General features: G+C 41.1%; 1 protein-coding gene across 4 annotated transcripts in view; it reads left to right on the forward strand.

Annotated features, from left to right (window-relative positions):
* LOC122817233 (collagen alpha-1(XIV) chain-like) overlaps window positions 1–13860 on the forward strand; it is a 950064-nt gene that overhangs the window by 435523 nt on the left and 500681 nt on the right. For all 4 annotated transcript variants that reach the window (XM_044090454.1, XM_044090451.1, XM_044090453.1 and 1 more), the window contains exon 16: window positions 5218–5347. In XM_044090454.1, coding sequence (XP_043946389.1) covers window positions 5218–5347 — 130 coding nt within the window. The remainder of the gene's footprint in view (window positions 1–5217; window positions 5348–13860) is intronic.

Genomic DNA, 13860 nt, shown 5'->3' on the forward strand with positions numbered 1-13860 from the left:
CCTGGCCTCTGCTGAAAATTGGCTTCATTCCAAGTTGGACTTTCCAGGTAAACAAATATTAATAAATAAATGATAATCCTCTCTCTACATTATCACCACTGTCCACATCTGTCATCACCCTTTCCTGTACATTATCACAACTGTTCATGTGGTTGTGATAATTCTCACCATTGTCCATGCATCTGTAATAACCTTCTCTGTAACTTGTCACAACTGTCCGCATATCTGTAGTACTCTCCCCTCTACATGATGACTACTGTCCAGACATCTGTGATAATTGTCCCTTGTACATTATCACCTGTGTCCATATGTCTGTGATAATCATCCTTGTACATTATCACTACTGTTCATGAGTTTATGATAGTTCTCCCATATACATTATCACCATCGTCCATGCCTGTAATAATTCTCCTTGTTCATTATGACTACTGTCCATATGCCGTGAGAGCTCTCCTTTGTATATTATCACCAAAGCATGTATGTGATAATTCTCCCTGTAATTTGTCATCATTGTACACGTCTGTCATAATCTTCTCCTGTACACTATCCTCCACCTGTTTGTGATGATACTGCCTTGTGCATTATCACCACTCTCCATCCACCTGTAATAATGTTCCTTGTACCACCGTTCTGTTCCTGCCTGTAGTGCTTCTCCCAAAGCATCCCGTTTTCAGTTCTTATTTATAAATCCTTAGCTACACTGGTGAATCACATCTCATTCATTACTTCTGCATGATAGATGTGCTAAACATATTATAATATATTGAATGTATAGAAAATATATCATGTGCAATCATACCTCTCAATCTCTTCAAGCAAGAAATCTGGACAAAGCCATCAAGAATGGAGGGGTACAGGCCCACAAATAGGGACAATTTTTAAATATCGCTCTTACAAACATAGAACGTTGACAGAATAACACATTTTGTATTAGCATGCATTGTCTGAAGGGTGTGAAGTCTGAAACTCAAATGTCTGTCACTATTTTCTGACTTCAGTGTTTAATGATTTGCCACAGATTTACCAGAAAAAACACAACTTTATGAAAAACAGACTAAAATTATGAGGCAAAAATCTGGGCATTCTTAGAAAATCTGTACGGTTGAGAGGTATGTACATTATATTCAGTATAACAGACCAAATGATGTGTGCATCACTGGACTTCTTTAATCAAAAATGGGAAGAGAAAGAAAAATGGTTGTTGTTGTTTGTCTTTCGGCTTTTTCCTGGTAAGGGGTTGCCACAGCAAAACTCCGGTCCGCCAATGATTGGCAGTAGATTTTTACGAAACGCTGAGGTGCCAGCTCGATGCCCAACCTTCAACAAAGGCACGACCATTTACGCACGCATGTCTTTCGAATGCTACCCAACCGCGGGGAGGACATGCAGACTCCACACAGAAGGCACTCCCAAGCCACACTGAGAATCGAACAGGAGAACCTCTTGCTGTGAGGTAACAACGCTACCGCTGTACCACTGTGGAACAAGAGAAAGAAAAACGGTATTGGTACAAAACCTAGTGGAACAACAAAGTCCAAATACACAAAATGAAACACCACCAGATACTGAGCAGATGAGCTGTGCTCCTGTTCCTGCCATATATAGGTCACCCAGATTACATAAGCATTTTAAGTCACTGCACTGTGAGTCCAATTGTATCGTACATGGTTAACTGAACCAATGTCTATGTAGAGAAAGTTTTGTGACCCTTATTAAATAATGAATTATATATTTTAAAATATACAGGATAGTTTATTTTTATGAATGGTATAGCAACTTTGGTTTGTTTGATTTCATTTTTGTTGTACTGGATGTTACTTCTCTTTTCACAGTTATTCCTAATGCAATTGGTATAGAGAGTGCTTGTTTTTGTCATGTAATGCTGATATGGATACTACTCAAATTAATCTGATGTGTCTGTCTTGAAATGATTTTAACAAATAATGTGCTTTTGTTTTATAGTGTATATTATTTATAAAGGATTGGTGTCAGAATGGGAACGCCATGTGCAAATAATTATATTAATAACAAACACGTTAGTATGTGTTTGATAATCGTAGGTTTCACAGGTTCATAAGTGTATACTAAGCCAATGACTACTAAGGCCTTATAAGCTTTTAAACCTAGCTGTGATGCCCAAAGTGACCCACAAATCTGATTTATTATAGGGGGGTGATTTATTGACTGCCTCTGTCCATCACAGACATATGCACCAGACCAGGGGTGAATTTCCAATTGCCCATACATTAGTCCAAATTGTGCTTAAATAGGAATAGGGAGGAATTCTGCTTCACATGGATGGGGAGCCTGTTCCAGAGAATGGGAATTCTCTGACAAACATCTCTATTTCTTTAACATGTCCTATTTATGTCACAAGCAAAATTTAGGTCTTTTAATTTATTAGTTCTGATGCTGTTTGTTTTGCAGCTGTTCAAAAGGTTCATCAAGTAGGCAAAGACCACCTCTCAGATGCCTGTGGGATACTGAGTAAAGAGACAGGGCATTGAGGTGACCATTGTAGGACATTGTGAAAGTAAAAAACAAAACCCCACACCGAAAGACACTGCTCATCTGTACAAACATCAAATAACTCTCACCAAACAATACTCTCAGCAGCTCATGGCAGATAGTCCAGTAGCTAAATTAAGTATACATCATTTGGGTACTGGACTATCTGCCATAAGCTGCTGAGAGTATTGTTTGGTGACATTTAATTGTAGGACATTGTGTTTACTTCCTGTATTCTTTATGTAAAGAACCTTTGTGGACATTCCAGTTGTTGCATTTGCCTAGTCAGATACATACTGAAATGGGCATTATACTCTACGATGAGTCTTAAAAGGGCCAAGAAAGTGATATGATGACCTCTCTGGACCTAGATGCCATGTCCTTGCTTATAAGTTAAGCAACATAAAAACATTTCCTTACTACCTTAGACACATGTTGGTTGAAGGATAGGTTATTGTCTACATGAGTTCTGAGATACCTGACTACTGAATCAACTTTTAGGGGTGTTTTATTGATGATATAGTTACCCAGGGGTGGACGATTTCACAACAGGTTCTATCATGCATTTGAAATCTTGGCTAGCCAGTGGCCTTTGACATTGACATTGATATCTAAGAAGTATATGCCCGAGAAGAGTGGGTCTAGCACAGAGCCCTGGGGTACTCCACTGGTGAACAGCCTCTTTGTTGAGGTGGCTTCACCATTTCTAACCTCCTGAGTCCTGTCAGTGAGTCATCTAGCTGTTCAGAGTGTTATAAAAGGGTTTATACCTAGTTCCATAAGTTTGTTGACAATGGCCCAGTGGGGTATTATATCAACTGTTTTAGCCAGATCTAGGTAGGCAGTATGCATCGTTTTCCTCTCATCCATTGCCTTAGTGACTTTTTCTAAGAAATCCACCAGATTCTGTAAGCATCACCTTCCTTTGTCAAAGCCAAACTGGGTCTCGATCTAGTGTGTGGAGGTCTCCTGTGTTTTTGTTGATAATTTCCATGACAATTCTTTCCATGGTTTTGCAAATAAGACTAGTCAGACTAATGAGTCTGTAGTTTTAAGGATTTGCTGAAGGTCCTGCCTTATGAAGGGGGAAGACTGTCACAGTCCTCCATTCATGTGGTGCACAGCTTGTTTTAAGACTATTGTTAAAGAATGGCTCTAGGGTGTCCTGATAAGTCATATTGTAGACTGATCAGTATGCATCCTGGGATGTTAACAGGGCCTATTAAGAATGTATTGTTAGCTTTAGCAAGTGCAGTCAGTACATGCTCCCTAGTTATAGTTTGAGGGGTTAAGTTTGAGAGTATTTTTTAGGGAAATGGTTGGGGATGGGAGGTAAAATTGGAATTGAATTTGTCAGCTAACAGACTCACTATATCACCAGGCTCTGTGAATGTGGCACCATTAACCACCAGTTCAGCACATTGCTAGGTGCTACCTTTGAGGTTTTTGAAATAGCTGAAGAAGGCTTTATGGTTATCGTTCACCTGGGAGACTATGTTGACCTCAAAGTTGACTTTGCTTGACCTAATTAGCCATCTTAGTTGCCTACTTAGTTTGATGAGAGATTTTTTTAACTTTATGGAAATTACCCTTCCTGATTTTTACTATCATTTTTTTTTATTGTATATCTTGTTTAATTTGGGATATCACCAGGATGGTTTGTTTCTGGGGTAGTTCTAGGCTTATGTCTGGTAGATACAGCATTCTCTATGCAGCCATTGACATGGTTGTACAGAGTTTCTGAGAGCAATTTGGCATAGGCTGCTGTGTTCTCTAGGTATGGAGGGGCATTGCATTATGACAAACCATTGCTTAATAAAAGGTAGTTTGCCTTGGAATAGTTCCTGTTACTGGTTTTAATGAAATTACAAAGCTGATGAAATTACAAAGCTGATTTTGATTTTTGACAGAGACAGCTTTATGGTCAGACCTTACCCGGTAGGGTGAGACATTGCATTCTCCCATATGTGTGAGCATAAAGTCCAGCATATTGGAGCCTCTAGTGGGCGCATTCACTATTTGGTCAAGGTTGTCTGTATTTCCAAAGTCCAGGAATCTCTGTGCTTGCAGATTTGAGGCCGAGTAGGACTCCCAGTCTATAGGCAGTAATTAAAGTCTCCCATGAGTAGATGTTGGGTTGGATGGCAAGTGTCACCAGTAGGTCCAAGTATGCACTGTGAGCTTCTTAGGACATGGAAGGTGACCTATAGCTGGTTAGGATATGATACAGGATTTTTTCTATGGTGATCTGCACGTGAAGGAACTCCAACATGTTATCCTGCTTGACTACTTTAGACATATCCGTGCCATTAATGTATAGTGAGACACCTCTACTCTTAGTCCTTGTCTGTGTGGTTACTGGTGTAAAAGTGTGGACGGCACTGAAACCTTGCACTTCCAAGACACTCTCAGCCACTTTAAGCCACATCTCAGTAACTGCACAGACAAGTACAGAATGTTAAGAACATTAAAGAGAATTAGATTAAGAAGGTGAGGTAGTGGCACCGCCAGGCCTGAGAATTACAGGATGGAGGAGCTTCAACCAATAAAAATGATTCAGAAATGAACTGCAATGCTGAACTAGAAAATACATGAAAGAAAAGGCATTTGCTTGACCACAGATGCTAGATTTTAAGAAAAAGGTTAATTTGTATTTGATTTCTGTTACTTCCCAGTGTATGATTTGTTTTACTTTTCTTCTCATTCTAGACTGATGTAGCTGGAGATACAACATCAACAGTTCTGGGGAACCTGTCTTCCCTCACAACTTATTCTGTCAGCGTTCTCTCCATTTATGATGAAGGCATTTCCACTGAGATTGTTGGTAACATCACAACTTGTAAGTAATATGTTTTCTTGGAAGCCTAGGGGATATGGGATTTGTAATTCTCAATACTAGTGCTGGTAATACAATGTGTACTAAAAAAATGAAGCACTGCAGTTCTAGCTTTCTAGGTAGTAGAAGCACTGGTTTGAGAGGTTGCACACTTACCACTATGTCAAAAATTAGAAGGTTGTATGTTCTCACCCATCACAAGATACTTGTATTTATATCTGATAACTGATGATGCAGTACGTGTATGACACTTTTGAAGTGCTAACATTTAGATGTGACACAAAGCCAAGGTTTCCTATATTAGCTATATTAGATACTAATATTAGGTATTGCAACTTATAAACAATGGTATGGTATTTAGGTCCAAGGAGGTCATTGTTGCACTGTATTTAGCATTTATCAGACCTATCTTTGATTATGATGCTCCCTTTGGTATGTACCTAACCAGGCACATTCAACAATTAGAACACCCACGGAAGTTTCTCACTAAAATAATACAGGGCATAAGTAACATGTCCTATGCAGACCACCTTGTGGCCCTATCCCTGCATTCTGTCTCCTGTAGGCAGTTGAGGAAAGATACCTGCCTGGCATACACTCCACCCTGATGGATGCCCTGTATATATCTGTAAGACAAACAGCACTGGAACTGCCAGTTCTAAAACTTAAACCTTGCCTGTCATATAAATACAACCTGCTGGACAGATAGGCATGTATCCCAGAGACTACCCTTTCTCTGGAGCAGGCTCCCCATCCATGTGAAGTAGAGTTCCTCCCTAACCCAATTCAAGTGTAACTTGGACAACTGAAAGGGGAACAGCAAATTCATCCCTGATTTGGCACCTATGTCTCCAAAGGACACAGGCAGCCTGTAAATAGTTCATGTCCCAGGCCCCTGCATGTGAATATTTAATCTCCCAAGCCCCTGCTTACACTTATTTATTTATTTATTTATTTATATTTGTTGACCAGGAATGTCTGACTGGACGCAGGTCCATTTTCAGTGGAGGCCTGGGAAGAAAAGCTCCATAAATTAAAATATTACAGACATAGTTACAGATGAAGAATCCTAGCAATTAAAATATTACAAACATAGTTACAGATGAAGAACATAGCACATTCAGTGGATAACTAGCAACTGTTCTATCCACGAAGTCATAGCAGATATTAACAATCGTTACAATAAGAAGTTACTGCCATATAATAAGTAGATAGGCATGGAAGTATCAGAGCTTGCTGTAATCAGAGGTAGTTTGTGGGGTGGAAGAGAGGTAGAGAGTAGATGGAGTGGGAGAAGTTAGAGCGGAGAGTTACAAGGGCATAGCCAGCATGTTTATAGGTGCGCTTTAAGTAAAGCTTTGAAGTGGGTGCATGATGGTAGAGAGGTTATTGTGGGGGGAAGGGTGTTCTATAATTTGGCTATAGCGCTGGAGAATAGTGCTTCTCCAGCAGTGTTATTTGCTCTAGTAACCCGTAATTGATTTTTGTTGCTGGATCGTAGTGGTCTGGTGGTGAGATAGGATTGGAGTAGATACTGGAGGGATGGGACATTTAGAGGATGGTTTACCAGTTTGTGGGCGAGTGCGAGTTGATACCATTGAAGGAGGTGAGGGAGTTCTAGCCAGCCTAGTTCAGTAAGTGACAGACAGCGGTGACTGTGGTAGGATGCCCCGTTGGCGAATTTGACAATTTTGTTGTTGCAGGTCTCGAGTTTATTTAGATCGCATTGCCTTAGGTTGGTATATATTGAAGAGGCATAAAGTAGGGTGGAGATACGGTGGGAATTTGCAACTGAAATCCTAGCTGCTTTGGTGAGGAGTTGCTTATTTCTGTATAAGGCTCCTAGTTTTTGGTGGACTTTGTTTATGGTCATGGATATGTGAATGTCAAATTGGAAATTGATGTATATTTCAACTCCTAGCAATTTGGTGTGATCTGTTGGGTGGATAGTGGTGTTGTCTTTTGCTGTGATGTTAAAGTGAGAGTTGTTTTGAGTATGTTTGATGGGTTTGAAGATGAGGAGTTTAGTTTTGTTTGGGTTGAGTATTAACTGGGCATCGGATAGCCAATTTTCAACAGAGGAAAAGACATCCTGTGTGACCTTTTGCAGTTTGGGTAGGGACTGGGATAAGCAGATGATGGTTGAGTCATCTGCATATTGTATGAGTATGCCATGTTTGGTGGCAGAGGCTAGATTATTGGTGAAAATAGAGAAGAGTAGGGGCCCAAGGATGGATCCTTTGGGAACACCAATAGAGACAGGTAGTTGGGGAGATATGTCATTTTGCCATACAATAGATTGCTGGCGGTCAGACAGGTAACTCTGAAACCAGTTGGTGACTGATTGAGAAAAGGGTAGGTTATTTTGTACAGAGAGGAGTTGTTTGTGCAGGACCATGTCAAATGCTTTAGATAGGTCTAGGAAAGTAGCAGAGGAGAGATGGCCATTGGTGAAGGATAGTGTTAGTAAAAGAGAGTAAGGCAGTGGTGGTGCTATGGTTTGGTGGGAAACCATGTTGAATATTAGAAAGGAGGTTGTTAGTAAGGAGGTAGTCTGAGATTTGAGAGTGAATGCATCTGTCTAGTATTTTGGAGAGTGGAGATAGAATCGCTATGGGGCGGTAGTTGGTTAGTTCTGTGGACGAGCAGCCTTTGTGAAGGGGAATGATGTGTGATATTTTCCATAGTGTAGGGACGTAGCATTCTGACAGAGATCGGTTAATCAAGATGGATACTGGGTAGGCTAGGGCGTCAGCTGCAATTTGTAGGAATTCACTTGGGAGGTTTTCTACTGCTAATTTTGTGAGTTTAAGTTTAGTTAAGAGTTTTCTTATGTTGGAGGTAGGAACGGAAGAAAATTAGAAGAGTGTGGGGAGATTACTGGGTGAAGGTGTGGGGTGAAAGGGAGGGGGGGTTGTGTTGTCTAGCTAGTGATAGTACGGTTTGTGTGAAGTGTGTGTTGAATGAGGTAGCAATATTTTCTGAGGAGTGAGGAATGTTAGGTGTAGGGCTATTGATTTTACCTGGGTGGAGGATGGAGTGTATGGAGGTCCAGAATTGTTTGGGGTTGTGTTGGGAGGAGTTGAGGGCAGACTGGTAGTATTGGATTTTGTCCTCCTTTATTAGCTTTTTGACTCTATTATGTAGTTCTAGGAATTTCTGTCTAGCTGAGTGGGTTTTGATTTTGCACCAGTGTTCCCAGGCTTTATCTCGGTTTTTCATTTCTGACCTAGTGGTTTTCTGTAGCCATGGGGAGGGTTAGGCTTTGGTTCTGGTATGGGGGCATGGTTATTTAGGATGCTTAGGAAGGTAGTATTGAAAAATTGGACTGCGTCATCTAGGCTGAGGTAATTTAGAGGGTGCCAGTTACATTCTTTGAGGGATGAGATGAATGTGATTGGGTTAAAGTGGGGTTTTTACATATTTGATGGTAGATGACAGGTTTAACTTGGTATAGGTGTTTTTTGAGTAGGAATGTTGGGAAATGATCACTGAGGCTATCTGATAGGCAGCCTGCTATATAGGACTGGGGAATCTTGCTGACTAGTATCCAATCCAGGGTAGTGTGCTTGTTGGAGTTTTTATTTATTCTGGTTGGTGACTGGACTAGTTGGGTGAAGCCATGAAGGTTTAGATGCTGGGTTGGATGGTTGCTGCAACAAGATTGCCAATCAATATTGAAGTCACCTAAAATTATGATCTCTTGAGGGAGATGGTGGGTAGTCCAGCTGAGGAGGTTTTCTATTTGAGGGATATTTTGGCCAGGTGGGAAGTAGCATCCTATTATGTTGATGGTTTTATTTTGGTTTATTTTCAGGTTGGTATATATTATTTCTTCATTGGCAATTTGGGGAGCTGATGAGTTTAGAATCTGGATGTTTAGATGCTGTTTAAATATTATAGCTATACCACCTCCTTTCTTTTTTAGTCGGTCTAGTCTTAGTATGTTGTAACCACTAGGGAGGATTTGCTCACTGGTAATGTGAGGTTTTAGCCAGGTTTCTGTCAGGATGATTATATCTGGGGAGTATAAGTCTATGGTGGCATGGAGTTCATGGACTTTGTTGGCTATACTTCTGATATTTAGGCTTAGCAGAAGGAGGTCATCTGGTTTTCTACTGGCTGGGATTTGGGAGATGTGGTTATTAGTCTGATTATTAGAAGTGGGGTTGGAGATGGAGGAGCCAGGGTTGGGGTGGATGTCTCCATTGAGGGCAAGTTTTGATATGCATGAGGTTATTAGTTTTATCAGCTTGTGAAAGAGCTTGCATTTTAGGGAAACTTTATAATTGGGTGCAGTCGATAACAGATGTGGTGGGAGGGTTATTTTGTTAACTTGTGGGGATGCATTTATTTTTAGTATTTTAGTTGATAGAATATGTGGGGGGATGCATAGGGATGGTTCTTGAGTTGGTGAGAGAGAAGCAGAGTGAGGGTGAGTCATGAGTGATGGAGTGAATAGTTGTACAGTGGAAGTGGTTGAGTGGGGGTATAATGGAGTTTTGGTAAGATGTAAGATGTGCAAGGAGAGGGTATGCAAAGAGTATAAGTATGGTATGCTTATTCATGTTAGCAGAAGAGGAGGGGTAGTAGTGGGAAGATGATGGATTTAGAGTTGGGAGTAGTGTTGTAGTTGGTGGTAAAAATGATGGGAGGGGTGGGTGAGAATTGGGGGCAGGGTGGGGAGCGAAGCGGGCAGAGACCTGTTAGCTGCTCTTAAGAGGGGTTGTGGGCTAGAAAACAATCAGATAATAGAGAATACAGGCCTTTATATAACTTCTGTCCTGTGCATTCCTAGTGGGGGAGGGGGGTAGGGACTAATTGCAGGAAGAGTCCTGTGGGAGTGATTGACAGGTCTCTCAACCAGTTCAAACAAAAACAAGCAATCAATTGACTCAAACTGTAGGTAAGTGATATGGAGAGAGTACCAAGTGAATAGATGAACTGCAGTTAAGTAAATGGCAGTACAGTTCAAGGGGGGGAAACTAAACTAGCACAAGTTAATTATTTCTGGTGTTACTAATTCTGGGGTAGTGCAGTTTAGTTTGGAAGTGGATAGCTATTGCCATACAAAAATAGTCTAATATTGACTGGTCACAGATGAAACTGGGGAATAAAGCACAGTTGGATGTAAAAGTCATAGATAAAAGTTTAAAATTTTGCCTTGCTACTCAGAGAGAGGTACAGAACCCAGCAGTGTGTCATCAACTAGAGTCTGAAATGGGGTCTTACAGGATTGGAGTTAGGAAAACTGGGCTAGCTAGACAGGCCTCTGCAAGTGTGCATGCTTTAAACAAAAAAAATCAGTATATAAAGCATTAACATTAAGTCTTTATGTTGAAAGTTAAGACATACATTGCGTTTAATTTGAAAAAAAGCTGGCTTGCAGAGAAACCTTTGTAATATTTTCACTGGAATTGCACTTCAGCAATAGTACTTATTCAAGTTTGGAGGGTGGGGGTGCACCTGCAGCCCAAGGCTTTTAAACTGATTGCGTTTAATTTGAAGAAAAGCCGTGCTTGCAGAGAAGCCTTTAAAATATTTTCACTGGAATTGCATTTCAGCAATAGTACTTATTCAAGTTTGGGGGGGGGGGGGGTGTGCACCTGCAGCCCAAGACATTTAAACAGATTGCGTTTAATTTGAAGAAAAGTCACACTTGCAGAGAAGCCTTTGTAATATTTTCAATGGAATTGCACTTCAGCAATAGTACTTATTCAAGTTTGAAGGGTGGGGGGTGCACCTGCAGCCCAAGACGTTTAAACAGAGTGAGCACACTTCACAGAGAGGGGAGATGACTGCAGAAGAGAAGTATTAATGATTAATCGTACTAGATCTTTTCAGTGATTTGGGATGTATGGGTAAGCTTAAAAAAGGCCCTTGTGGCCATTAGCGTAGTACATACATATGAACCTTTGAACCTAGTAAAGATTCTGTAGCATTTGCTTGTTAACATGCAAGGATAAGACGTATCAGTCTAAAGAAGAGAACTCAGAAACATCACAGATTCAGAACACACAGCAGATGGTAATAAAACCAGATGTAACACAAGAATAGATCCAATAAGGAATGCCGAACTGGTTCATCGAATAACCGCTACTAGGTATGCATTTCTTGTGGTGTGTACACAATACAGTTAAGAGGGTAAGGGTAACTAATCTGGCATAACACACATTCTGTAATCACCAGAATCCGATTTACAATGTTCTTGTCTGTGTTTTTCTTAAGACCATTAGATAAAATCAACATTTCAGTTATCATTTTTTTAGAAAAGGCCATTTTGAATTAATTAAAGAAACTACAATTTTTTTATTTTTAAGAAATACTGTGTGGAAAAAGATTTTATGTTTTTAAGATTGCATTGGAATCTTAGGTACTGTCTGGGCTTGGTGGTCTCTTCATTAGATAAGAATTAGCATGCAAAGTGGCCATGCAAAGTGTGAGTAATTCCATGCACAGACAGCACCACCACGCAATGTTCAAAACTGCTCAGTATGCAGCACATGCTAATTACTGCATAATGCTATGTAAATGAGGAAGACTATGCAAATAAGTCATGTGTATTCAGTAACTGAATGGAGATAAAGTGGGGAACTGATTGAGAATAATATGAAATAGTCATGCTGATGGTAGCACCTACCTATTCTGAATGTACATGATGGGAGCTGAGTTAAACAGTAGCCTATCAGCAAGTGTTGGCAGCCATTGCCAGAGACGATGCTTGCAGTGTCGCATGTCATAGTTATTCGCAACAGTGGACAACAGTGCCTGATAGGTCATCTCCAGGCAAGCAGGAGATTATTGACCATTTCCAAGTGGACCAGGAAACTGTAAGGGACTTAAATGTGCCATCCACAAGCAGAAAGATCCATGGTATACCCAATCCTACAGTGACCTTCTACTGATCGACAAGGGATACATTAAGGATACTGCAGGCAGGAGCATCTTAAATCCTAAAACAGTTCCTTGAGATTATGCTACAACATATGGAGGAGCATATCTAGTTGCCAGGATAGCAGATAAAAAAAAAAACAACACGATGCAGTCCTTTTATGACATAGCTCATTTCCTTATGTCACTGGAACTGTGGATTAAATCAACACTGCTATCATGGCCCACCAGGTCCAGTGCAACCATCATACATTAACAGAGAGGCCTTTCAATTCCTAAACTGCCAAGTGGTCTTTAATGGACAAGGCTTTATCTACAATGAGTTTGTTCACCTCATTCACACATTCGGTGCACTCCTAGCCTATACCAATGCTTCCTATGAGAGACTTCCCATAGTGTCACATGGATGGTAGATGCACACACATGCCAAACAAAAAAGCCTGTGCTCACAGGCCACCTGCAATACATTGTTTGCTGGGTGCTGTAGAAGTTGCCAGATATGCCCTAGAGCCCAGTTTGATGACCCTGACTTGCCACCCCACACCATGCAAGAAATAGACTATAACCCATGCCCATGTCAAAAACTGAAACACAGTGAAGCAGGTATTTGGACTACTGAAGGGATACTTTCAGTACCCAGACACTGCAGGAGGGGCACACAAATAATAGTTCAGACATATACAACAAGATATTTGGTATGTGCACAGTACTCCACAATATGGCATTTTTCAAAGGCAAGACCATTCTATACCAGCCACAACAACAGCAGAAGGGCAAGTTGAAGAGTCAGTAAGGGAATATGCAGCAACAGTACCACAGCTGAGGTAGAAGCAGGTGCAGTATGTTGCAGTACTGGTATAGAGGTGGTGTCTGCTCCACAGCTATGGGCCATGACAGACAGCACAGAATAAAATGATGCATATGGTATTCTGCTTAGGCTATGCATGGAAGAACATGGGCTAGCCACACTGTGCATCAGACATTACCATATCCACCTAGGCAAGGGGGTGCACAGGACACTGTTATCATTGCTTGCATAGGTGAGAGGAGGACACAGTAACAGATACTAACATTATAGTCTGGTGTACGGTCACAGGACACAAGCACATTAGCCATGTACTCAAGGATGCTTTGTAGAGTCACGGACCACATCTTCCAGAGGTTGGAGTCATGCTACCAGAATGTGACTGTTGCTGGTGTCCACTGCATTAGCTAGCAGAGTCAGGTAAGATCTAGTCCAAAGCAGGGAAGTGATAGAACTACAGGATCTATAATCTAATAAGGTGTCCCATGGATTGAACCTAAAGAGTGGCGCCTCTCATTACTAGGATGATGCTTCCATCTGGGGATGGGCAGTCCATGTACCTATAGTTGACAGGGAAGGGGTCATACTATGGGGCTGTGAATGCACAACATGATGGTGTCCTGGCTGCTAACCCAGTGTGGCATTACCCACAGCAAAGACAGTGCCCACGACTGGGTGTGGCAGGCTGTGTAACCACAGGTGATACTGGTGCCATTGCACCAACAATCTGTGTAGTTTGACTTTGAATGGGCTATGCTTGATCACCTCACAGTCAGACACTTCCATAGTCACATACGTCATGGCTTGCTGAGACAGACCA

Source organism: Protopterus annectens, chromosome 12.part0 (assembly GCF_019279795.1).
Source record: "Protopterus annectens isolate FY-2018-M chromosome 12.part0, PAN1.0, whole genome shotgun sequence".
Taxonomy (NCBI): domain Eukaryota; kingdom Metazoa; phylum Chordata; order Ceratodontiformes; family Protopteridae; genus Protopterus; species Protopterus annectens.